The sequence below is a fragment of the Rhinatrema bivittatum genome, unplaced genomic scaffold, assembly GCF_901001135.1.
Source record: "Rhinatrema bivittatum unplaced genomic scaffold, aRhiBiv1.1, whole genome shotgun sequence".
NCBI classification, from domain to species: Eukaryota; Metazoa; Chordata; class Amphibia; order Gymnophiona; family Rhinatrematidae; genus Rhinatrema; species Rhinatrema bivittatum.
This window is the reverse complement of record NW_021820948.1, coordinates 23,551-48,691: the sequence shown is the minus strand read 5'-3', so window position 1 is coordinate 48,691 and position 25,141 is coordinate 23,551. Positions and strand designations below refer to the sequence as shown.

Sequence of the window (25,141 nt, the reverse complement as noted above, 5' to 3'; positions counted from 1 at the left end):
TGTAAGTCCTTGAGGATAGGGGTAATATGGTCGTGTTTACGTGTGTTCGTGATAAGTCTTGCGGTGGCGTTTTGCAATAGTTGGAGGGGTTTTATTGAAGACTGGGGGAGTCCTAAGAGGAGGGCGTTACAGTAATCAAGTTTGGAGGTGAGGGTGGCTTGAATCACTGTGCGGAGGTCATGCGTGTAGAGCAAGGGTCTGAGTTTCTTTAGAACATTGAGTTTGAAGAAGCCAGTTTTGAGGATGGAATTGATGTGGGGTTTCATATTGAGATTGGGATCGAGAAGGACTCCTAGGTCCCTGACAGAGGGTTGAGCAGTAAGGAGGTTCAGTTTAGGGTCGTTGGGCGGGAGGTCACGGAGGTCAAGGGAATGCGAAGAAATGTGGAGGAGTTCTGTTTTATTTGTGTTCAGAGCAAGCTGAAGGTTTGTGAGGAGTGTGTTGATAGCTGCTAGACAATTTTCCCTTGCTACCTTCATCCTGTGTCCATGGGTTGCAGGGTCTGTTGTTCCTGACACAAAAGTACCTAGGGACAGCAAAATCCTAAATCTGTCCCTGCCCAGGGATATGGTTGGTCGCTGAAGGCCAACATCAAGAATGCCTTGGCTGACATGGGGCTGAAGGTGTTTGGCAGCCTGGGCAGAGCTCACATTACCAACCAGGAAGATCTCTTAGGGGCAGTAGCACATGCTTGTTGTCCTGGTCTTCGTGGGTCTTGCACTATAAATTCCTTCCATTTTAAGCATTTCAACATTAATTTTGCTGTGCTGTACATGAATGGCAAACAAGCACCAGGCAAACCATTATAGCTGGACATGTGCTGCTCCACCATGACATTCAGATGATTGACCAAGCATTTAAATCATTTGTTAGAGCTGATTTAAAAGTAACAGGTTTATTCACTCAAAACATATGTTGTTTCTTTCTCTAAATGCTAATGACAATTTCCAATCCTTATCAGATCAATTCTTTTTTTTTTTATTATTATTATTAGATGTTCATTTACAAAGTAAAGCACAAACATCTAATAGTTAGATCACATTCATTCATCTATGACCATATTTCAGGAGGCACACCAGAGAACGGATTGACTTGATGCAGGTCACAGGAGTGGGGAACTAGTATAGTCGAATCTGACAGTTGTAAATGTTTTTTCCAGTTGGGGATGCTTTAACTTTTTACTTTTTACTGTGTGCTCTTCTATTGTTGTTAGTCCTGTTAGTGGCTGGAGAAGTGCACATTACATGGAAGATGCAACACTTCCTGGACAAACAAACACCACTCCCACCTATGTACAGCTCCTTGGAGTATATCCTTTAAATCGTTACTTACTGTAGAACTGAAATATCTCTTTAGCACTATGTCTTATGAAAATGTACATTCCACTTCATCTTAATGTAACTCCTGGGTGGGACAGATCCTGTAGCTGGCACCCAGGGGCACATACAAAAGAGAAATGAATGGACCCTTTATGCACACAACTCGTGACTCTCACTCACTGGACAGATAACTTAACTCTCTTGAGTTCCAGGATTCCCAGTAGAGAAAGTACAATAGTTCCAATTCTTGGGAGGGGAGGGGAGGGTTGTAGCTGTGTCCTCTGTGCACTGCATTAATAATTATCACAGACTTTCAGCCACAGAACACTAAAAAGCAGGGTGATTTCCACCTTCTTTTACTGATAGTAGATTAGATGGACTGAAAATATTTACAGCTTCATTTCCTGTTCAAATAAAGTCAATAACTGATAAGAAAGATTAATAAGCTTGTGACCTCATTTCTGGGCAAGTCTCTTAATTCTTTGGACATATACTAGTTAATATATGATCTCTTTCTTTTTCCCAGTTACTCAGATTACTAAATTTTCACAGATGGAAGATAGATAAATGCTCCTTTGTAGTCTTAAATTTATCCCAGCCTCTTCGCACTGTAGATGGTTAGAACAGAGTCCCAATTTATTATTAGAACATAAGTCCCAGTTCCCATCTCTCTCTTAAAGTACTTTAGCTTTTCTGGTTAGTACCTGATTGGCGCTCTCCTCTCAAATTCCTCTTCCTTGAGTCACAGCTGACACATTCTTTTCTTTACTACCTTTGCCTCCTTTTGTTTCCTGCAATTGGGCAGAACTCCCTCTTATGATGTTTCCTCTAATCTTCACTTCTTTCTAACTGAAAGATACCTCTATCCTTAGAGTTTGGTAACCGAGTCCCAGGATCCAAGGGCCATCAGCTCCCAGTAGAACAAAAGTAATCTTTGAACCCAAAAGGGGGGAAATCAAGTAAGAAACAGGATGGGTAGAATAAAACTTCCTTGCCTCAAAATAGAGAAGACAGTCCAAAAAGACTGCCAATTTAAAGCTGATCCTCTGAGGGAGGGAGAGAGCGCTCTGCAGGTCTTCCCTACCCTGTGATATGCACTAAATTATCTGGCCAACTTAGCTTGATACCACTGAAAATCAGTTAAGTTAGTCAGATAACTTTAGATCTGCTTTATGACAGGCCTAAAGTTATCCAGCCTTGTGTAGCCAGGTAACTTTCCATGTAATAACCAGACATCTTCAAAGATATCCAGTTACATAGGACGGTAAAATGAATAACAAAAAAAAAAAAAATAGCCATTCTGGCCTCCCTCAATATCTCATAAATGGCCCTGCCAAGCCAGGCACCCCCTGACCCCCCCCCCCCCACCCCCTTATAGAGAAATAGATTGGCGCCCACCAACCCTCTTCCCCATTGGTTTTTAACATTTAAATCAGGCCAGCAAATGCAGCCCCACCCTTCACTCGCCTGCCACCTCATTCTCAGGAGCCACCTCCCAGCCCCCCAGGCTCTGAACACAGCAGCCGGCAGCAAGGTGGCTTTATGCGTCCTGCGCTGCTGTTGTCAGAGCAGTGCTGGAAGCACCCGGGAGTGGGGGACTGTGTGAATGCCTTGCTGCCGGCTGGTGTGTTCAGAGCCTGGGGAGAGGCAGCCTGGGAGAAAGAGGTTGCAGGTGGGGAAAGAATGGAGTCGGGTGGGATTGAGGATCCTGCCATCATTGGAGGGATTTGGGAGGAGGGAGGTGCACGACCAGCTAAATTCATTTATGAAATATCGGGGAGGGAGAGGGAATTGAACGGCAATGTTCTCTTTTTACTTTAATTGCCACTTAACTAGACATCTTCTAAGAAACCCATTTAATTGAAAAGTTAGCCAATCACACAAGGCAGGATAACTTTAAAATCTAAATGGCTATGTCTGAATATAATCTGATTAGATGTAGCCAGATAACGTCAGGCAAGTATATTCAGCGGAACATTTATCCCATGGAATATCTGGGATGAGTTTTCTGCCTAATTTCAGCCAGATAACTTGTCCATTCACCGGGCTTACTGATTAGAAACTGTAAAGTAGGAATAAAAGGCTACATTTTTTAAACACCTAATATTATTGTATCTTTTCATACCTAGCTCTAAAAATAGGAAGCTAAAAACTCAGACTGGAACCCTACTTAGAAGATAATTGCCAAGCAACCACTGTTTATAAATAGAAAAGTCAACATTTTATTAACATTGCTCCGTGGCGTCCACATTCACATCAACATTTCAGCTCCTCAATCTTGGCCTTCAGGTCTTCTGCATAGGCTCCCTTAATTACAGCTACCTGCAAAACAAGAAAACATGTAATTTGTTTGTTTATTAAAAGAAAACAAGCATATAAAGGAAGATTTCAATGTGTACACCCTGATATGTAGGGCAGGGTTGAAGGAGGAAAGTGGAGTCTCTGCAGAGTGCGATACCTTTTATTAGACCAACCTACCAATCATCCACAGATTATGATGAGGAGGAATGCAAGCTTTCGAGGGCATATAGTTCCCCTCTTCAGATCTGTCTTGCCTTTGAAAGGCCATCTTTGGCTTTTTTCAATGTTGGTCCAATAAAAAAGTATTTAAACTAGCAAATAATTCAATTTATACCTTTATATGTATATTCCTTACTTTTAGATTAATGTATGCAAGTTTACCAAATCTAGGCCTAGATTCATCAAAATGCTATAAAGCAGAAATATGGTGCATTAGCATCGAGATTTTAAAAAAGGGTGTGGCTAGGGAAATTAATGATATACCGCCTTTGAACATTATGGGCCGGATTTTAAAAGGGTTACGCGCGCTGGGCCTATTTTCAAAAGGCCCGGTGATGTGCGTAAAGCCCCGGGACGTGTGTAAGTCCCAGGGCTAGCAAAAAGGGGCGGGGTGTAGGTGATCCTGGGCGGTCGCGGGGTGGGTGTGGGGCAAGAGGCCTCTGACACAGCGGCCATTTGCTGCTGTATCAAAGGATCACGTACCGGCAGGCTGCCGGCATGCGCAACCGCAGGCGCAAAAGGTAAAATAAAGATTTGGGGGGTGTTAGAGTAGGGCTGGGGGGGAAAGGTTAGGGGAAGGGGTGGGAAGGTTAGGGTAGGTTAGGGGGAAGGGAAGTTCACTTCCAGGCCGCTCCAATTTTGGAGCAGCCTGGGAGGGAATGGAGGAAGGCAGCGTGGCTCAGCGCACACAAGGTGCACCCTCTTGTGCGCACTGATCTTGGATTTTATAACTTGCACACACTTGCGCGCGCAAGTTATAAAATCTGGTATACATGTGCACGTGCCGGGTAGCGTGCACACGTGTACGCCACGCGCGCATGTTATAAAATATACCCCTATGAATATTGGATTCTCAATAGTGCGCACACACAAAACCAACTCTATTTTCAATCATAAGAAACACAAACACACACACAAGTTGACATTGGAGATCGGTTTGCTATGCAGCTACAGATATGCACATAATGTTACCCATTACTAAACCGGAAGCAAAGCTATATAAACAAGATGCCAACTATTCATAGCATTTTTAGAAAATTCAGATTTTGCATGTATATCTTCTTTAATACAAACCAAAAATACATTCACCCCTCCCCCTCCCCCCCCATAATGGCAAATATAAGCACATAATTAAATTTCGTGCATTTTTTAGCTAACTTAAAATCCACATTGAGTGCATAGGGCTGAATTACATGCATAACTCTATTTTATCCATCAAAATCTCGACAATATATATATCTATTTTTTAAATTAATTTTCATTATTATTCCATCATCATTCATGCCCATACCTTCTTGCCTTTCTTGAAGAACATGAATGTTGGCATGGATGAGATTTCCCAGGCTTCTGCTAGATCCTATAATGAGATACATATGGAGAATAAGATAGAGGAAGCAATCCAGTGCTCTGCAGATTATTTTACTGAAGCCACCATGCCCTGGTGTCACTGCCCCTGGATGTAGTCAGTGACGCATTTAGGATTTTGCTGCCCCTAGTCACTGTTGGTGCTGTTTTGCCCCCCTCCTATCCCCAAATAAAGATCTACTCCCATAAGGTCAGACAACAGAGAGCAGAAAGTGTAAAGCACAGCCCCAGTGTTTCCTTCTGAGAAGTAAATGCTCTGGAAAAATTGTAATATTGTGAAGCATATTAATTTTATAATGCAAAATACATGATGGAAATGTTGGTACGTTTTCTAACATTGTTTGTGTCTGTATAATTTACTTTATTTTAGTGGGGGAAGAAAATGGATCTCAGGGAGGAGATTACAGGGATGGAGAGAACGATAGTACCGGGGGGTGGGGAGATAAGGAAGGAAGACTTGGAATGGGATGAGAGCACAGAAGATGGGGGGAGAGTGTGAGAAACAAAGAAGATAGGGAATGGTGAGAGGACTGCGGATGGGAATAGAGACATAGAAACGACGGTAGAAAAAGACCAAATGATCCACCCAGTCTGCCCAAACTTATGTTTATGGCAGTATCTGCTACACTGTGCGAGTTACCCTCATGCTTATCAGTTTCCCAGACCATTAAAGTCAGGGCCCTCATTGCATGCGGTTTGTTTCCACGGCAAGGGTTAAGGGAAACCTGATTCAGAGAGCAATGTTGGAGTTGCATCGAAAGTATCAAGCTTAAGGGTAGTAAATGCTGCATCAGAAAATTGCCCCCATGTTTATTTATTCCCCAGACTGTAAAAGTCAAGACCCTTGTTGGTTGCTCTCTGAATCCAATTCTCCTTTTCCCATTGCCGTTGAAGCAAAAAGCAACGATGGGAGTTGCATTAACAATATCAAGGCTTATTTGTTAAGGGTAGCAACTGTCACACCAGCAAGTTACATTCATGCACTCTTTTCTTCGTTTCCATCCTCTAGCCTTTAGGGATCCACAGTTTTTATCCCATGTCCCTTTAAATTCCTTCACTATTTTCATTTTCACCTCTTCCTCCAGAAGAGCATTCCAGGCGTCTACCACCCTCTCCATGAAGAAATATTTCCTGACATTGGTTCTGAGTCGTCCTCCCTGGAGTTTCAATTCATGACCCCTAGTTCTATTGATTTCTTTCCAATGGAAAAGGTTTGATGATTCTGCATCATTAAAACCTTTCAGGAATCTGAAGGTCTGTATCATATCTCCCCTGCACCTCCTTCATAGGGAAGGTCAAAGAAAGAGCAGGAATGTGAGATAAAGAGAGAAGTTGTAGGATTATGGGAGGAAATAGGTGGGGTTTAAGTATCTGGGGAGAAGGGAGAAGAAAAGAGTAGGGATGTGCAGAGGGACGCCATACGTTGCATTCGGAATTCATATTCGTTGGGGGGCAGATACATTGCATTCGGCAAGGGGGGCCCCCCGATACGTTAATGTGTTCATTCTTTTTTGTTTCCTGGCTAAAATTGAATTAACTACAACCCCCCACCCTCCTGACCCCCCCAAGACTTACCAAAACTTCCTGGTGGTCCAGCGGGGGGGGGGGGGGGGCCGGGAGCCATCTCCTGCACTCATGCCCTCAGCTGAAGGTATTCAAAATGGCGCCGATACCTTTGACCTTACTATGTCACAGGGGCTGCTGGTGCCATTGGTCGGCCCCTGTCACATGGTAGGAGCAATGGATGGCCGGTCCCCCAAAACTTGCCAAAATTCCCTGGTGGTCCAGCGGGGGTCCGGGAGCGATCTCCTGCACAAGATGGCGCCAGCCATCCATTGCTCCTACCATGTGACAGGGGCTGACCAATGGCACCGGTAGCCCCTGTGTCATAGTAAGGTCAAAGGCTATCGGCGCCATTTTGAATACCGGCAGCTGAGGGCGTGAGTGCAGGAGATGGCTCCCAGACCCCCCGCTGGACCACCAGGGAGTTTTGGTAAGTCTTGGGGGGGGTCAGGAGGGTGGGGGGTTTGTGTAAATTCGCTCCTTTAGGCGGCCGAATAATTCGGCAAAGAGTCATTGTATTCGTGGGGAATCGCAATACATTTTGCTTCCCCACGAATACAACGGATATGGCCCTATACGTTGCGGAATACAAATACGTTAGAAACAAATGCACAACCCTAGAAGAGAGTTTCCATGATCTGGGGGATAAAATTGAAGATCAAGGGAGAGAAGTCTGAACTTGCATTGTGGGGGGAGGGGGAAAGATTGCTCCAGTCAGGATCCCCTTTGTATCATTTCCCCTACCTCCCATCCAAACAAGACACTGCCCCTTCTGCCATTCCCCACTTCCACACAGATGGATGCCCCCTAGCTGATGCCCTCACCGCACATTGGACTCCCACTCAGCCCCTCCTGACCTCCATAAAATTAACCTAGTTTTGTCTGTCTCCTCCAGATTCACTCGCTCCCCTCTTGTCTCTGAATGATAGGAGGTAGAGGCTGGATTAAGAAGCAAAGTATCTCTTCTTTGGTTTGCTATGTCTTCTCCAGGCTCACCCCCTTGCCTTTTGTTCTCTGGTTGCTGACTGGCAGGGGAGGGGTTTGATCAGAAAACAGAAGAGTAATCTCTGCTGAGTGAGATTGAACACAGCTGAAGGCCTCAGATTTTTGCTAACTTAGGCATAGGTCTAGTGTGCCTATTACCAAAACCAGGCCTCCATAAAAAAACATAAGAGTTGCCATGCTAGGCCTGACCAAGATCAACCAAGGTCCACCAAGCTCAGCATCCTCTCTCTGATAGGGGCCAATCCAGGTCACAAGTACCTGGCAGATCCCATAAAGTAGATCTTATTCCTCTTATTCACTCCCAGGGATAGCAATAGCTTTCTTTAATCTACCTGACTAATAACACAATATGGACTTTTCCTCCAGGAACTTGTCCAAACCTCTTTTAAACCCCACTATGCTAGTTGCCTTGCTCACAACCTCTGGCAGCAGATGCCACAGCTTGATAGTGCGTGGAATTAAAAATGACTTCCTATGATGTGCTTTGAATCTGCTCTTTGTTAGTTTCATGGAGTGACCCCTTGTTTTAGGATCATTTGAAAGGGTAAATAGTCATCCTTTATTTACCCATTCCACCCCACTCATTATTTTATAAAAGTCTATCACTGGTGATTTGTTTAGGTGTGAGGGAACCCCCTAAAATAGATTTTGGACATTTCTCATTGGAATGCTAAACCGTTAAGATATTTAATCTGTACACAGCCTCCTCGCATACATTGGAACATATTACCGAAGTACATTTTTTACATAACAGGCAAACTGTTTTTTACTAAATGAAAAATAAATTCTATGTATATCGATGTGTGTGCCAGAAAGATAGGATAAGGTTTGTACTATAAACTACTAACATCTGAATGGGACATGAACCCCTGCACCCCCCAAAAAAAAATTGTAAATGGCTTAAAAGTATTTTTGAATCAGTTCATGAGATTGTGAAGAATCTAAGCATAGTAGGAGTCAAACATTTCATCAAATTAGTGACAAATGTATTTTGGATTTAAACTGCAAGCATATAAGGTGGTGGTAATACAAACATTTCTGGAGAGCATAAATACTCATTATATGCTCCCTCAACCGCTCTTTGTTAGATGTTAGGTATTGTGCTGAAGTCAGTCTGTGAGCTCTGGGAAACATGTCTTGCAGGATGCTATGGTGTTCAGCAGATACACTCTGATGGTTATCGCCACAAATAAGGACATGCACTCCTAGAAATAAGCATCCACCTGGTGCTAAAATACAAACAAACACCCGGCATGTAACAGATGAGCATTCTGCTGTGAACTAGCTTGTTATCATCACACTGACACTGATGCACCAACAGACAAACCAGGCAGCCACATTTCCAATCAGTGGCTCAAAGCTCCCATTTTGTTTCTCTTCCAAGGAGTAAGCTTAAATGGAAGGGGGTAGGGCAGGGCTAAAAATGTTTTCTTGCCCCTGAACTAGAATGTTATTGATACTAATGCACCCACAGTCAGACAAACTCTCCCCCATTGGCATTCCCTGAGACACTGACTCCTTGCTGGCCCTGTCACCATCAGAGACGCCAACTGCTTCCTGGTCTTGGTGTCCTCCAAGAAACAAACCCTGTGGAACTTCTCTCAGTCCCAGGTTTATAGGCACTGGCTCCCTCCCCCATGAAGGAGACAGAATATCTTTATTCAGACGCTCTTTCCCAGTCACAAGCCTCAATCTTACAGTTTAGGAAAGCTGATGGAAAGGAGATTGTTTTCCATTTTCCTCTTGTCTCTCATGAGCTCTAAGGGGAGCTGAGACCTCTGGCTGTGTCTCCTTGCTTTCTCTATGCCGCTTTCCCTCTCTTCCCCCTTCTCACAGAGAAGGGGGAAGGGCGGGAAGCGTGAAAATTTTTGGACAGCCTTCAATTCACTTTCTCTTTTAAATCATGGCTCCACCCCATTGGTGATCCCCTTGCAAGGAATATCACTGGTAAATAAATCACTGAAGTTTGTTTGCTGACCCAGCTGCAGAGCATCTTACATATATAATAATAATAATAATAACAGTAGTAGTATCAATAGTAGTAGTGAGGGTCATTTTTAAAGGTATTTCTATGAGTAAAACAGATCTTTACCACCCAGAACTGGCTTGTTGCAAAATTGTCTGCCCAATATGGGGGGCAAATGTATGTGCCTATAGCCTGAATACACCTACATTTATCCAGACTGAGGGCAGACATTCCCAGGGTCAGGATTCAGATCTGCATGCATACTTTTGGTAAAATTGCAAAGATATATCCTGCACACAAATTGGGAGGTGTAATTGTGTGGGGATAGTTGGTGGGATAATTTTCAAAGTGAACTTAGGCACTTATGAAAGCTGATGTAACTTACGCGAGTCTTTCCTGGCACATGCATGAGGGTTCTTACAAAATTACCCCCATAATATACTTGAATACACGCCTTTACATTGGATGCTTAAAGACAGTCAATTACATTACCAAGAATAGAGATATTGGTATGGATATATTACACAGGGTAGGGTGAATCAGTGTGCTACTTTGACATAGCACAAAAATATTCCCCGTATGACTATTCTTGCTGAAGTGTTTCATACCTAAACACCATAGTCTACAGCAGAAAGTTTACTGCTCTGGCAGAACCATGTTCAGATGTCTTACAGCAATGTTTCTCAACTTTGTGTACCAGGAACTGGCTAGTTACCTTCCTAAAAATAGACCAGCTACAAGGCTCACCCATTAAACTGACCAGCAAGGATCCATCCCCCCCCCCCCCCCCCCAAATACAGACCAATACTGAACTGTGAAAGAGGGGAGCCCCCTCCCCCATCACCTCTCCCCCTTCAATCCCCTGTGTCAAGAAATTGAAGAGTGAGAGGACTGGACTTTTTAAACTCCCTATTTTCCTTTTTTTAAACTTGAAATCCCAGGATAAATCACTGGCTCGCCCTCCCCCTCTTAGCCAGCAACTATTGTGCCTTCTTCCCCCTGCCCCAAATACCAATCAGCTACCTTTTTTTTTCTGTTTTTTTTAATTAAATCTCTTTTCTCTCCTTCCTCTAATCCCAGCCATCAACCAGCTTGTCTAAAAATATAAGGGGCATGGATGGGATGTGCATGCCCTGCACACATTCTCTCATCCTCCCCACACACACACACACGCACACACCTTTCCTCTCCCTGCTTCCCAGAGACTCTCCTCTTTCCCCTTCACTTCCGTCTCTGCACTGCCACTAAAACAAGATAACAGCACACAGGCAGAGGAAAAGAATTGGGGCAAGCAGTTACAGCCAAAGGGCACGCTTGCACGGCTCCTGACTCTTCCAGCCTATGGCTTAAGGTTGTGGGCTCCCCACCAGCCACACTTCTGATTTTTTCTCCTCACCAGCAGCTCCTCTGATGAGCCTGAGGATCCCTACCCACGATACTGTGCCCATTGATCTCACAGTATCTTTGATTTTGAGGTCTGCTCTCCGCTTGCTCTGACCGTCTTCTCTTAGCTCCCCCCCCCCCCCCCCCCCCCCGGCCACTTTTCTGGCACCCAGGGCTTGGCCAGTTGTAGGGGGGAAGTGATGGGGTGAGGCGCAGGTTTTGCTGACCTCACTGCAAACTGCTTTAAAAATTATCCTACCAAAGACACTCACTTACAGCTATACATACATTTGCCCTGTAAACTTACATGCATCCTTTGTAAAATAAAAAAAATCAAGCATGTAATGAAACTCTGCCCCCACCCCACCCCTGGAAATGCCTCTGCACAGCCCAGATAAACATACACGCAAACGTTACATATGCACATAAATGTTTACTCACATATCGGGTGGGCAGTTTTATAAAACCCATTTCTGGATATAAAACATAAAGAAATTCCCAAGAGAGGACCTCAACTTTTCTCCCTGCCACTTAAGCTGTGGGAACCTCCTCCCTCTCAATGGGCAGAACATTAATGAAACCAGGGTTCAAATTCCACTTGGGCAAGTCACTTTATCTCCCTTTGCTTCAGATAACCACTTGTATCATAATCTCTCTGAAGCAGGGACTTATTGTACACAAATACTAATAATTCTGTAATCAACTTTGAGCATTATTTGGAAAAGTGGGTTAAAAACCATGAAGTTATTATTAAGGTATCTTCTGTTCCGCAAACACAATAGGTTTCCAATAACATAATAGCAAAAGGTAATGCCAAACACATGGCTTAACTGTAACATTTAATAAACTGTAACTTACCGCCACTTCATCCACATCAACTTTAAGGAACACTACGTCTTTATACTGTTTGCATAATGCCTAAAAAGAAAAACATTTTGAAACATGAGTTTGGAAATCTGAATGCTTCAAGAGCGTTTTATGCAGTTGAAACAAGTCACAGCAAAGCAATAACTGTTTATGTTTTGGCAGAAGGCCTTTTATCTTCAGTTTCAGCTCTGCCTTCTTTCTGCCATTAAAAAGAAATGGCGAAGTCTCAGACCACCTATGAGTTATATGAATGAGAGAACCCAGGAAGCAACAAGCAAGTCTCACTTATCCTAACCCTTTCCATACACTCCCTCCAGCTGATAAGCAGACGTATTTTGGTTTATATTTTCCGATGAACGGAGAACTCCCTAAATGGTGTCACATTAACAGCAGTGGAAACAGAAGACTCATTTATCCTCAGCAGAGGTACCAGATGGAGAGTGGCAATGCAAGCCCACACTGGCCCCTGACCCTTCTCTGAAGGGATACTTCTAAGGGTAAGAGGGTGATTTTCAGAACTTGGGCATGCCATAACATTTCGGGATCCTGTCTCCCCTCCCCCTGCCCCCACCTCATTGCCAACAACGATACAATACTAGTTCCATAATGCTCTTTATTGAATAGATAAAAACGGCTACAGCCATACAAGCATGAACTTAAACATAACACACAGAAATAGGGATGTGAATCGTGTCCTCGATCGTCTTAACGATCGATTTCGGCTGGGAGGGGGAGGGAATCGTATTGTTGCCGTTTGGGGGGGGTAAAATATCGTGAAAAATCGTGAAAAATCGTTAAAAAAATCGAAAAAATCGAAAAACCGGCACATTAAAACCCCCTAAAACCCACCCCCGACCCTTTAAATTAAATCCCCCACCCCCAAATAACTTAAATAACCTGCGGGTCCAGCGGCGGTCCGGAACGGCAGCGGTCCGGAACGGGCTCCTGCTCCTGCATCTTGTCGTCTTCGGCCGGCGCCATTTTCCAAAATGGCGCCGAAAAATGGCGGCGGCCATAGACGAAAAAGATTGGACGGCAGGAGGTCCTTCCGGACCCCCGCTGGACTTTTGGCAAGTCTCGTGGGGTCAGGAGGCCCCCCACAAGCTGGCCAAAAGTTCCTGGAGGTCCAGCGGGGGTCAGGGAGCGATTTCCCGCCGCGAATCATTTTCGTACGGAAAATGGCGCCGGCAGGAGATCGACTGCAGGAGGTCGTTCAGCGAGGCGCCGGAACCCTCGCTGAACGACCTCCTGCAGTCGATCTCCTGCCGGCGCCATTTTCCGTACGAAAACGATTCGCGGCGGGAAATCGCTCCCTGACCCCCGCTGGACCTCCAGGAACTTTTGGCCAGCTTGTGGGGGGCCTCCTGACCCCCACGAGACTTGCCAAAAGTCCAGCGGGGGTCCGGAAGGACCTCCTGCCGTCCAATCTTTTTCGTCTATGGCCGCCGCCATTTTTCGGCGCCATTTTGGAAAATGGCGCCGGCCGAAGACGACAAGATGCAGGAGCAGGAGCCCGTTCCGGACCGCTGCCGTTCCGGACCGCCGCTGGACCCGCAGGTTATTTAAGTTATTTGGGGGGGGTTCGGGAGGGTGGGGGATTTAATTTAAAGGGTCGGGGGTGGGTTTTAGGGGGTTTTAGTGTGCCGGCTCACGATTCTAACGATTTATAACGATAAATCGTTAGAATCTGTATTGTATTGTGTTCCATAACGGTTTAAGACGATATTAAATTATCGGACGATAATTTTAATCGTCCTAAAACGATTCACATCCCTACACAGAAAGCCTTTGTGCAAACTTAACATTAACCTTTTATAACAGACTAGCCTACACCCTCACCATCAAATAGTTCATGCTGTTATCCCCCCCCCCCCCTTACTGCCGCTATCCCAGTGAGGCAGTAGCCCTCCAACCTTCTGCTCTGTGAAGGAGGTACTCACCGGCATCCCGCTCCGTGAATACCGCCATGGCCACTGCCACTCCATGCAGTGTGCTGCTACCTCCTGGCCGTTCTTGCAGGCCATGCCTATTTCTTTATGCCAGGCCTCCAATTAGCCACCATTAGACCAGATACCCATCTTGGTCTGCGCCATCCATCGCATATGTCCACAGCCCCCCGCCTATTAATAGGTTGACCAATAACACCCCACAAGCTTCCTCCTATGCATATACATTGGCGCCTGGACTCTTTCCCCTCCCACTAACGCCAAAGCTTCTCCCTATGCTCCAGTGAGGGCCCTTCCATTGTAGGGTCCAGTTACTCCTTCTTGGGTCCCTACCCCCCACCTAACTCACTAGTACCTCTGTGGCTGTTTGCAAGGAGAGGATAAAGAGTTCTGTGCCAACCTTAGATAAGTGAATCCCATCTGGCCTGTACAAGCCCATGCAGCCAGCGGGTATATCCTCACATATGATAACGTGTTCTCCTATGGCCCATACTCAAGATCTACTTCTTTGTTTTATTTCTGCCTGCTCTTTTCGATGCTTTTGATGGAAGCCACTCCTCTCCACACCAAGTGAGGGATAATGTAGAACCAAACCAACACTGCTGGCTGCCAGCAGGCCTTAATGAACACCAAATCCTACTAGATGCCAATGATGAAGCCAATGTTTTTGACAGAGACCAGGTCATTACCACCTAAATGAAAGATGATAAATTCCAGCCATGGAAGCTCTGAGTCATGTTGAAGGATGGCCCCACCTCATCCCTTTATTGCCTAGCCAGAAAATGGTAGTTTTGCTCTATGGTATGCCCATCTGTTTGGTGATACTCTTTGTCTTGGCTCTAATGTGTGCCCAATAAATGTATGAGTGACCCAGGATGCATAGAACTTTAGCAAAAGCAGGAGAAGAGTCTACGGTAAATAACAAAACCAACGTTAGGGTGAGCAAGGCTAGCAAATGCCCTAGCAGCCCTATGCTAATTCTGCCCTATGGCCCTTATCTGTGCCTCGCTTAGCCTACTGCTGCTCGCGAATGATGCCACACCATTTCTGAAGGAGTGTGTTATTCCGTGGCTCCTCCTCTGTTGCTGCCAATGCTCTACAGAATAAACTAATGAACTGGTAATGCATTCATGCAGAACCATCCTGATGGCTCAATAAGGGGCCTTTCCTGGGTGGGTACATCCCTAAATAATCTCGCAAGGCCATAACTGGACATATAGCTGCCACATGAGCAGGATACAAACTAACCCCCTCCCTGCTACATGCTGGTCAGTTTTTGACCTTCTGATGAAAATTTGGACTGTGTCAGGACAGACCCGTATATCCTCTTCTGCAAGGCACCCATTAGAAACCCTGGTGGTCGCCTTAGCGCGGGTGATCAGCTCGCTAACCCAAAAGGCCCTGAAAAACAAAGAAAAGCCACTCTTCCACAGCTTGACTTCAGAAGCGGTTGTGCTCATCCACTACAGCCTGTAAAACAGCCGGCGTAGCAGCCTCCTGCTGTCAGCCTTAGCGGGCTCTTGCCTCCACCACCCCGCATCGATTTTGTAATCAAAGAGGAGTGTCGTGCTGCTCAGCAGAGTCTCGCTGCGGGAAGGCCCGCTGATCTCGGGGGTAAGGGCAGCTACTTGCCGGGGAGACCCACGAGAGGTAAACGTAACAGAGAGATGCAAAGAGGAAGGGGGGGGGGGGGGGGGTGCCGGAGAGGGAGGATGTGTCTTCCTGTACTTTTCCTCTCCCAGAAAAGCCTGCAGGAGGAGAGAATTAGCCTATTACTAATTAATTCCTTCTCAAATGCTTTCTATGTTACAGCACAGGAGCATTAAAATGAAGTTATCTGCACACAAACTTGTTCACTGCGTTATTTATATCTCTCTGTTTCACAAAGAAGAAAAATCAAAAGCTTAACTTTTAAAAAATCAAAATACTAAAATTGTCACTAAATTTCAAAACTAGGGGGTTTTTTTTATATTAGTTTCCAGTCAGTAGCATGAGTTCTCCTGGGCACATAGCAATTTTATGCACACACAAACTACTAATTTAATATTGGTCTTTCCTTGAAATCAGATTATGAAACAGACTTGTACAAACAACAAACTTGGTTTGTTTTTCTTCATTTCTCTGTGGGTTTTACAATGAAAAAGGATGGTATACCATTTTTAAAGTCAATATTCACATTTTTCCCCAAATCTTTCTTTCCAACTTACTTCATAATATGGAGCAATCTTTTTGCACGGGCCACACCATGAAGCTGAGAAGTCTGTCACTACAAGTTTATCAGACGACTCAATTAGTATTTGGTCAAACTCCCCCTGTAAATAAAAATGCCAGAAGTTGCAGATCAGTCACAGTGCATTTCTTCTCACACATAGGAATATAAGAATAGTCATGCTGGGTCAGACTGAGGATCCATCAAGTCCATTATCCTCTTTTCAATAGCAGCCAATCCAGGTTACAAGTACCTAGCAAGATTTTAAACAGTAAATAGCTCTCATACTGCTATCGCACAGTGATATTCCCTAAGTCTGTAGTGACTATTCCCTAAGTCTGCTTGGTTAATAACACTTTATGGAATTCTTCTCTAAGAACGGTTTGAAACCTTTTTAAACCCAGCTATGCTAAATGCCTTAACCACAGCCTCCAGCAATGAATTCCAGATCTTAATAGTGCATTGAGTGAAAAATAATTTTCTCCAATTTGTTTTGAATGTGCTACTTACTAACTTCATGCAATATTCCCTAGTATTTGCATTGTTTTGAAAGAGTAAATAACTGATTTAAATTACCCATTCACTCATAATTTTACAGACCTTTATCATATTCTGGCTCATCTAGTGTTTCTCAAAATTGAATAGCCCTAACCTCTTTAGCCTTTCTTCATAGGAGAACCATTGCATTCTCTTTATCATTTTGATCACCCGTCTTTATACCTTTTCCAATGCAACTATATCTTTTTTGAGATGCTACAACCAGAACTATACACAGTACTCTAGGTGAGGTCTAACCATGGAGAGTTACAGAGGCATTATGATATTCTCCATTTTATTCTCCATTCCTTTCCTAATAATTCCTAACATTCTGTTTGCTTTTTTGACTGCTGCCACAAACTGAGATAAGGATTTCAAGGTATTGTCCACTAGATGCCCAGATCCTTTTCCTGGGTGGTAGCTCCTTATATGGAGCCTAGCATTGTGGAACTATAGTATGGGTTACTTTTCCCCTGTGCATCACCTTGCACTTTTCCACTTGAAATTTTATCTGCCATTTGAGTGGCCAGTTGTTATAAATCTGATGCTGGATGGGCAGAGCAATCAGATAGGAGTTAAGAATGATAGGTTATAATCCTGCAAAGGGGAAGAGTTAGTAATCTGTTATGCTTTGCTCCTGTAGGAGGAGTTAGCAATCTGTATGAGCTGGCTCCTGTGGAAGGAGGAGTTAGCCATCTGATATACTCAGCTCTGTAGAGGGAATAGATAACAATCTGTAAAGGTACAGACTGCAGAGGTAGCAATCTAATATGAATCTGTAGCTGAAGACTCCTGATGGGAAAGGAGTAGCAATCTGTTATCAGCGGAGTGCTTAGAGATGATACTCGACTGAAAAGGAATGTAGATAGGTGGGTCCTTGGGCCGATGGCAGATGACAGCGCCCCCAGGAAGATATCCTGAGAGGGACCACCGGCTAGGCTTGGATATGGAGACTGACACAGATAGTTCTTTTATTAGACAGGTGCGTAGAACCACCAAAGGTGGCAGTAGTGAGCTGATATGCCCAGCAGGGCTGAAGTCCCTCAGAGACTGGAACAGCGATCCCAGGGTTGCTGAGCTGTAGAGAAACTATAGATCGTGAGTAGACAAGGTATGCAGTGTTCATAACCAGAACTAGATGACAACTCACATAAGGTCTTAATGAAGCTCAGTAGATGGAAAGGGTCAGCCTCAAGGAGTGAGTACCTGGTTCCAGGGAAAGCTCTGAGAGCGCGATTGGTAAGTCAAAATTGTCTGTATCTGCGATAGCTTCCAGGCAGTAGAGATTCTTCAGAGTATTCAGGAACATGGGCCCTCGAGGAGCGAGTACCGGTTCCTGTCAGCAATCTGAAATAAATAAAAGAGAGCGAGGCCCCCGAGGAGCAGGTATCCCTGGTAAGTCCGAGGAGGCAGACTAGCTTGGATGAATCCGAAGACAAATCCTTGCTAACTCGATCTGTTAGCAAATTCTGAGACCTTTTGTATTGGAAGCGGATGACATCATCTCGGGGGATGCCCCCAAGGTTCGCGCCCTTGCTGGTACATCAATGGGAACACGCGCGCACCCTACGTCATCAGGAACATGGCGGATCCACAGTGTCGTGCTGGTCCGGGGATGCCGGAGAGAAGCGGCAAGAAGACGCCGCAGCAGCTAGCCGTCCATCAGGCCCAGAGGGAGTCGCCACAGAGGTAGAGAGGGCGGAGTGAGGGTGTCGAGCAGCGACGGACGCAACAGTACCCCCCTTCAAAGGGCGATCTGCTCTTCGGGTTCCAGGCTTTGGTTTCAAAAGATGTGCGAGGTGAAACTGATGAAGCATCTCTTTATCCAAGATATTGGTCTGAGGCTCCCAAGTGATCAAATCGGGGGCCGAAGCCTTCCCAAATCAGAAGGTATTCAAAAGTCTTGCCTCTGTTACGAACATCCAGAATCTCTTTGATCTTGATTTCTATTTCATCTTCTGCAAAGGTGACAGATGATTTTTGAGATTTGGAAGAATCTTTCAGAGTGTTATTGATGGTATCAGCAGCAATGGGTAGAGCTGCTGTGGACTTCACTGAGGAATTCAGTGGAAGTGGTGATGTTGAAGAATGTCCAAAATCCACTTCTAAAGATGACTCTCCAGTAGGTCACTGAGGTCTCAGCCTAGGCTAAGACCCCGGTATCATGCTCGGGCATAGGCCGCGGCCCATTTTGCAGGTTGCAGCTCAACCAGTGACTCAACCAATGACTTTTTTTTAAAAATAGGTTTTCAAAACGAAACGAGATTTCAATGAAATTTCATTGGAGTTTAACTCGTTCCATTTTGAAACTGAACCAAAATGAAATAGGAAATTTCAGCCCATTTCCTATTTTGATTGTCTTGAATGCCCATCCATACAGAAATACGTACTAGTAGTAGCAGCTTGCTGCCATCTCTCTCTATCCCTTCCTTTTCAAAACTCTCTTTTGACATGGAGCTACCTAGCCGCAGCAAACAGGATCAGTAAATCTTGTTTTTCAAGTGCCCTGTCTTAAACTCAGCACTCTCCTGCCTCTTTGAAGCCCTGCCATGTCATGCCCTGCCCTCCTGGCAGCAGTACACACAACAACCACCAGCAGTTTCTGCAAAAAGAGGAATGAGGTAGATATCTGATAAATAACTTTAGAGAGGTCAAAAGAACTGTCTTAATTATATTATACTAGCCATTAAGCCCGTAACAACGGGCTACATTTAAAAAAAATTTTCGGTCCATTTCCTTCCCACTCCCTCCCCCTCATTCTCCCTCTCTCCCTCTAGTCTCCCTCCCACCTCCCCTCCCCTCACTCTCTCCTCCCTCCCTCCCACCTCTCCCCTCTATTCTCCCTCCCTCTCACCTTCCCCCTCTATTCTCCCTCCCTCTCACCTTCCCCCCCTCCCCTCCCCCTCTCCTCCCTCCCCCTCACTCTCTCCTCCCTCTCCCTCCCCCTCTCCTCACTCTCTCCTCCCTCCCCCTCAGCTCACTCTCTCCTCCCTCCCCCTCCTGTCTCCTCCCTCCCCTCAGCTCACTCTCTCCTCCCTCCCCTCACTCACTCCCCCTCTCTCATTCCCCTCCCCTTTCATCTCATCCACAACCGATAATGGGGGCTGTCCCTCCCTCCCTCCCTCGCACGTGCCACCGCCGCTACTGCTCCTCCCGCTCCTGCTCGTCGTCGCTGCTACTACTGCTCCTCCCGCTGCTGCTCGTCATCGCCGCTGCCGCCGCTGCTCCTGCTCCTAGCGACCCAGCGCCTTTTTTTTTTCGGTCACTCTGGCCGACGTGCTCGCCCACGCATGCGCGGTACAGCTGCTCTCTACTACGCATTTGTGGCACGTCGGTCAGGGCTCCCTTATCTAGTAGATTATGAATATTTGCTAGCTACTGTAAACTGATTTGATATGCTTGCATGAAAAGTCGGTATATAAAAATTATTAAATAAATAAATTGCTTGAGTGCTTCATTCTGTATTGTATAGTTAGAAAACCAATGACATCAACTACAATCATTACTCATAGCTTCAATATGAGAAGTGCTGTACATGGCAGCTTTGTGGCTCAGTCCTGTGCCTCAGGCTATAGGACTGCGCTGCAGCAGACTTGAGTTGGAACCTGCTGTTCGATGGCACTGGCAGGGAGGGCTCAGGAACACTGCCAAGACCAGGGAGGGAGGGAAGATGGCTGCCATTAAGGTGGCGACCCCTGCTGGCCATACAGGAATGGTGAGAAATAGTCTTGAAGGTTCTTGAGTCACCCAGGCATACCATCTTGGTGGGGTGGGGAGAGAGAGAAGAAATTTTATAAAGGTAAAAAAATCAGATTAAAGATACTGCAACTGTTTTCTATATCAACAGCTGAAAGATTCACCTGGGGAATTCTGTGATTTTACTCAAAGTGCTACAGGAAATTAAAATGTAACCACCCTCACCCGCTCAAGCCCTCCCCCTCTCCTCCCCAAGTACTGGCAGCTCTCCTCAGCCTTTCACAACTCCACAGATTTAATAACCGCGTGTCTTTTAACCCTTATGATTGCAGACATAGAGTCCCAAACTTGCTAAATTTTCTACACAAATAAACACAGAAGAACCTAGCCCAATGCATTTCTATGGAGCTTTGAGTCATAACTAACTTTGGTTACAGAATATAAAAAATGACTGAATTCAAGTTGCGAGGTAAGCTGGTGCCGATTCACAATGCAGAGAAATCTGATCCCTTCCAGCAGTGTAAGAGAAGATCATCTTGCCAGAAGAACTCAGCCTAAAAACCTCTGGATCTGTTGCATCAGGAGAGGGATCACCCACCACCAGCACATCCCCATGCACACACACACACAGCCTTCCTGTGTTCTTGGACCTGGGATCTGCCTCGCTCACAAAATCACAGAACACGTCTGCCTTCTCCAAACAGTGAATTTCAACGGAGATCCATAGCCAAAGTACATTTTCATCTGAGCTGAGGAGCAGAAATGCTGAAGCATGTAGTAACTTGTATTCTACTTACTTTCTATGGAAGCACTTGCACCTTTGCGTAAGGGATTCATTTTACAAGACAGTAATCAAAACAGTCAAATATTTTTGAGGGAAGGAAATTGGGTTAAAAGTAAGAGATTACTGGAGTTTTTTTTTTTTTAATGCATCTTAATCTTTCTCCTCCTTAAACCTTGACATTGGGACACTTGTTAAACTTCAGAAATAACATTAATAAGCCTGGGATGGGGGATAGGGGACTGAGGTCCTCCTGTTTTCTTTCATGCTTTCACACGCTGGACTATGTGCTAAGTCACTGATCAGAGGATGAAGACAAATGAATAAACTAAATCTGCACAATCTTCCCGGCAGAGGAGGCTTACCTTTGATTGGATTTCCTTCACCATGGTGAACCTTTGCTTCCTTTAGTAACAGTGGTGAAGATTCCCCAGGGGATCACAACTGGCATGCAAAGGAGGCAGCAGACCTACTGGCCAAACTCAGCTCTGGTGCACTGTTATAAGCAAGCAGCAGTCACGCCCATCATATCCAGCCCTCCTACTTCTGCACAGATAGCAATGGTACTCACCACACCCAGCCCTTCTATTCAGAGACAACCAGCAGTTTCTAGTAGTCTGTCCTGTTGGATGGCTTTTCGCAATTCCCTGCAGTTTCTCGGGTATTAGAATGGCTCATTTGCTGCAGGAGGGAACTTTGCAACCAATGCCACATTATTTTTTTCAAGGAAGAGACTGAGGAAGCGCTGGAGATGCAATAAGTCCCTCTTCAGAATGCTCCATTCCAGAACAGTGTAGCTGACCCACTCTTGCGCTTCAAGTGTCTGTTTTTAGGGAACTGACGCTCGGTGTGGATGAGGAGGGAGCAGCTGTACTGGCAGAACTGTGGCAATTTGGGACAACAAAGTACTCAGGCTCCTCAAGAAATCCAAACCTGGACTGCATATGCGCAAGGATTCCGAAAAATGGAACACTTCGTCAGCAGAGGGGGCTGCCACCAGGCCCTGTGGTGGAGAGCCACTTGCTCGAGTATATAATGCATGCAGGTAGTATTTTCCCATTCAGCAGGTGTTTCCTTCTTTTCCAAAGCATTGGCATAGGATGGCCCCTGCCAGAGTTTCCTGGTAAAGAAGCTCATGGCAGGAGGGTGCATGAGGTCGGACCAATGCCAGATCAAAGACTCCCTGTAACATATGACACACTGTTGGAGCTCTGGCTGGTTTTGCCCCAAGTATGTGCATCCCCATTCGAGATGGCATTGTTCTGCGCAGATTTTACATTAGCCTTTTTTTGGCACCCTTCGGGTAGGCGAGTTCATAGTCAATTCTAAGCGAGAGGGGTACCTGGCAGTCTCCTCTTGAGTAACGTCACCATACAGTGAGACAGGTTGTTCCTGAGGTCACATAAATCCAGGGTGGTCCAGGCTGGCAGGGAGATGCGGTTAGTCCTGCATACAGTTAAACACCTTGACACTGTCCCCATGAGGAATGCAGAGGATTATCTTGCTTTGCATCCACAATGGGGTAAGTACTGGCTGGTCCACATGGTTCTTTCCCCATTGACAAGGTTCCAGTTCACATCCATTTTTAAGCAAGGCATTGTAGCAACTGGCAAGGATGGTAGCACCTTCAGAACTGGTGCAGCCACCAGTGCAGCTCAGTGGAGTTTCCCAGTATCCTCAATCAAGAGAATCAGCAGTTGGCGTTCCGCAGCCTATTCCACCTATGTCCAGGTGGGGTGAGCTGGGAAGGATGGGCATTAACCTTTGCTGTGATTGCTATTTTTTCTAGATATTACATTTCAAGCAGCATGTCCAGAATCAGTCTGGATAGTCAGTCAGTCATTCATTCGTTAAGTGGGCAGAGAAGCAGGCAACAGTCAGCGCATATGGGCGACATCTGGGCATGGCAGCAAAAGGAGTTTGCATCACCTAAATGAGCAGAAGTGGAGTGACATGGGGGCAACTGATTCCTGCTTTGAGGCAGCTGCCAGACACCTTGGCCAGACTGGAGCTCATTATCATTCACGTTGGCGGTAATGACTTGGGTCACCTTTCATGCATTCAGATAATCCGGAGGGTTTATAGTGACATTTGCACCTTGCAATCATTTTTCTGGGCACATAACTTCTTTGGTCAGACATTCTTCCCAGACTGCAATTGAGTGCCAAAAAACTTTGGAACAGTGGCCTGAAAAAAGTGAACAGACAAATAAGCATGTAGGTGGAAAGCCATTGCTGGAGGCAAATAAGGCATGAAGAGCTGAGATCCGATTGCCTTGGTTCATTCTGGAAAGACTTAGTCCATCTATCAGAAATTGGCAACAACTGTTACGCGTGTCACCTGCGACAGACCCGCGGCACGGCCCCCTCACCTTTCTACAGTGACTCCAGCTCCTGGTTCCTCCTCGCTGGCGGCAGTGGGCTGTCAGCTCCATCCTCAGGCCTCTCCCAGTGCCTCAGGACCTGCTTCAGCCCCTGGCATTCCTGGTTCAGCCACCGCACCCATTGCTGCTTGTTGGGCCTCTCCGCGTGGCCCGCGGAGAGACGCTGCTACTCGGTGCCACGCCCCTCCCTAGGTGCGCGAGCATCACTGATGTTTAAGTATGGACCGTGGCAGGAACCTAGCCGCGGCCCTGGATGATGATGTCAACAGAGCTATAGTATTTAAGCACAGGCTCAGCTCCCTAGAGTTGCCTTTGCAACAGGTCTCCTCGCTGGTCGAGTACTCGTTGCTTCCTAGAGATTTGTCTCACACCTGTGTTCCTGTTTCTCGTTTGTTTCTGGTTCCTGTCTCCTTGTTTATGTCCTGCTTCATACCTCGGATTGACTAAACGGACTTTGACTTTGCTTCGACTGACCACGCCATTGACTCTCTCCAAGCCCGGACCTCTGCTTCGCCTGACTACACTTTTGCCTATCTCCAGACCGAGACCTCTGCTTCGCCTGACTACGCATACTACGTTTGACTTTCTCCATGATCAGACCTCAGCCTTGCTTGCCTCTGGATTGCCGCCAGGCCTGACTCAAGCCTCTTCCTCGACACCTCTTCAGCTTACTTCCTGGACTTGGTCTATTCAGGCTTCAGCCTACTCTTGCTCAGTCGCCCCCTGTCTGCCTTCGTTCCTTTGGTGCCCGAGTCTCCGGGACATTACCTTGTCCAGTGTAAGACTGTACCATCTCTCATCTGCTGTCTTCTACATCGACTATCTATGGAGGCCCACCTAAGTCCAGCCGGCCCAGGCACCCAAAGGCTCACCTGCGGGGAACAAGGGCTGGTATTGGTGAAGCTCCAGTTGGCCTCTGTCCATCAGCCCACTCCGCCTGCCGAGGTGGGGACCCGTAGGTCTCCTACCTATGGGTTGCATCAACCCCACCGTGGCCCAAGGGTCCACCTCCGACGCAACAACAACATCTTGAACTATAATTGGCAGGAAGCTAATGGAAAATCATTTGGGTTGGTTTAATCTTTGGGCTGCAGCTTTGGGGGTCAGGGGATGAGTGCTTGGCACTGACCCCTGTCTGTGGTAGGGTACCTGAGCCAATGTTTATATGGGGCTGCTATAATGCAGGAGACTTGTCATACAGGACTGCTTGGACCATGTGTGTGTGGGGGGAGTTCCCTGCAGTGGAATGGCAGCATAGACAAGGATGGTGATGCAGTGTGGAGGTCAAACCCTGTTAGCTGCCCATGACAGTAAGACGAGACCACCCCCAGGATGCTGCAGTGGGGGTTAAGTCAACTGGGTGGCCACTGCCCAAAGTATATAGCTTAGGTGGCTCCGTGGCAGGCCATTAAGGCTTGGGGCTTAGCTGATCCATGGCAGTCTCCAGGTGGCAACAGTGATTACTTGGAATTGGCTCGAGTACTACTTGATATTGTTCTTTTTGCTGTAACTTAATAAAACATGCAGCCCTGTTCAGGGGCGGATTGTAGGAAAACGTCAGCTGGGGGATTTTTTCTAAATAGGCCCATGGGTTATATATC

The 25,141-nt window shown here is 46.0% G+C and overlaps 1 protein-coding gene across 1 annotated transcript; it reads right to left on the bottom strand.

The window, feature by feature from the left end:
• Positions 1-3,517: 3,517 nt before the first annotated feature.
• On the bottom strand, positions 3,518-21,652 carry LOC115082322 (thioredoxin-like). Its single transcript, XM_029586556.1, has 5 exons — positions 21,523-21,652; positions 16,142-16,246; positions 11,980-12,039; positions 5,131-5,196; positions 3,518-3,641 (listed from the first exon to the last, which is right to left on the bottom strand). The coding sequence occupies exons 1-5, from the start codon at positions 21,544-21,546 to the stop codon at positions 3,576-3,578; spliced, it is 321 nt and encodes a 106-aa protein (XP_029442416.1). The 5' UTR covers positions 21,547-21,652; the 3' UTR covers positions 3,518-3,575.
• Between the last annotated feature and the right edge of the window lie 3,489 nt (positions 21,653-25,141).

Bases quoted from the DNA above. Each gene is read 5' to 3' on its own strand.
- LOC115082322 (XM_029586556.1), bottom strand. From the start codon at position 21,546: ATGGTGAAGGAAATCCAATCAAAG. The intron at 16,247-21,522 runs GTAAGCCTCCTC...TTTTATTTACAG, and splicing joins TGAAGGAAATCCAATCAAAG to GGGGAGTTTGACCAAATACT. The intron at 12,040-16,141 runs GTAAGTTGGAAA...TTTTCTTTTTAG, and splicing joins AGATTGCTCCATATTATGAA to GCATTATGCAAACAGTATAA.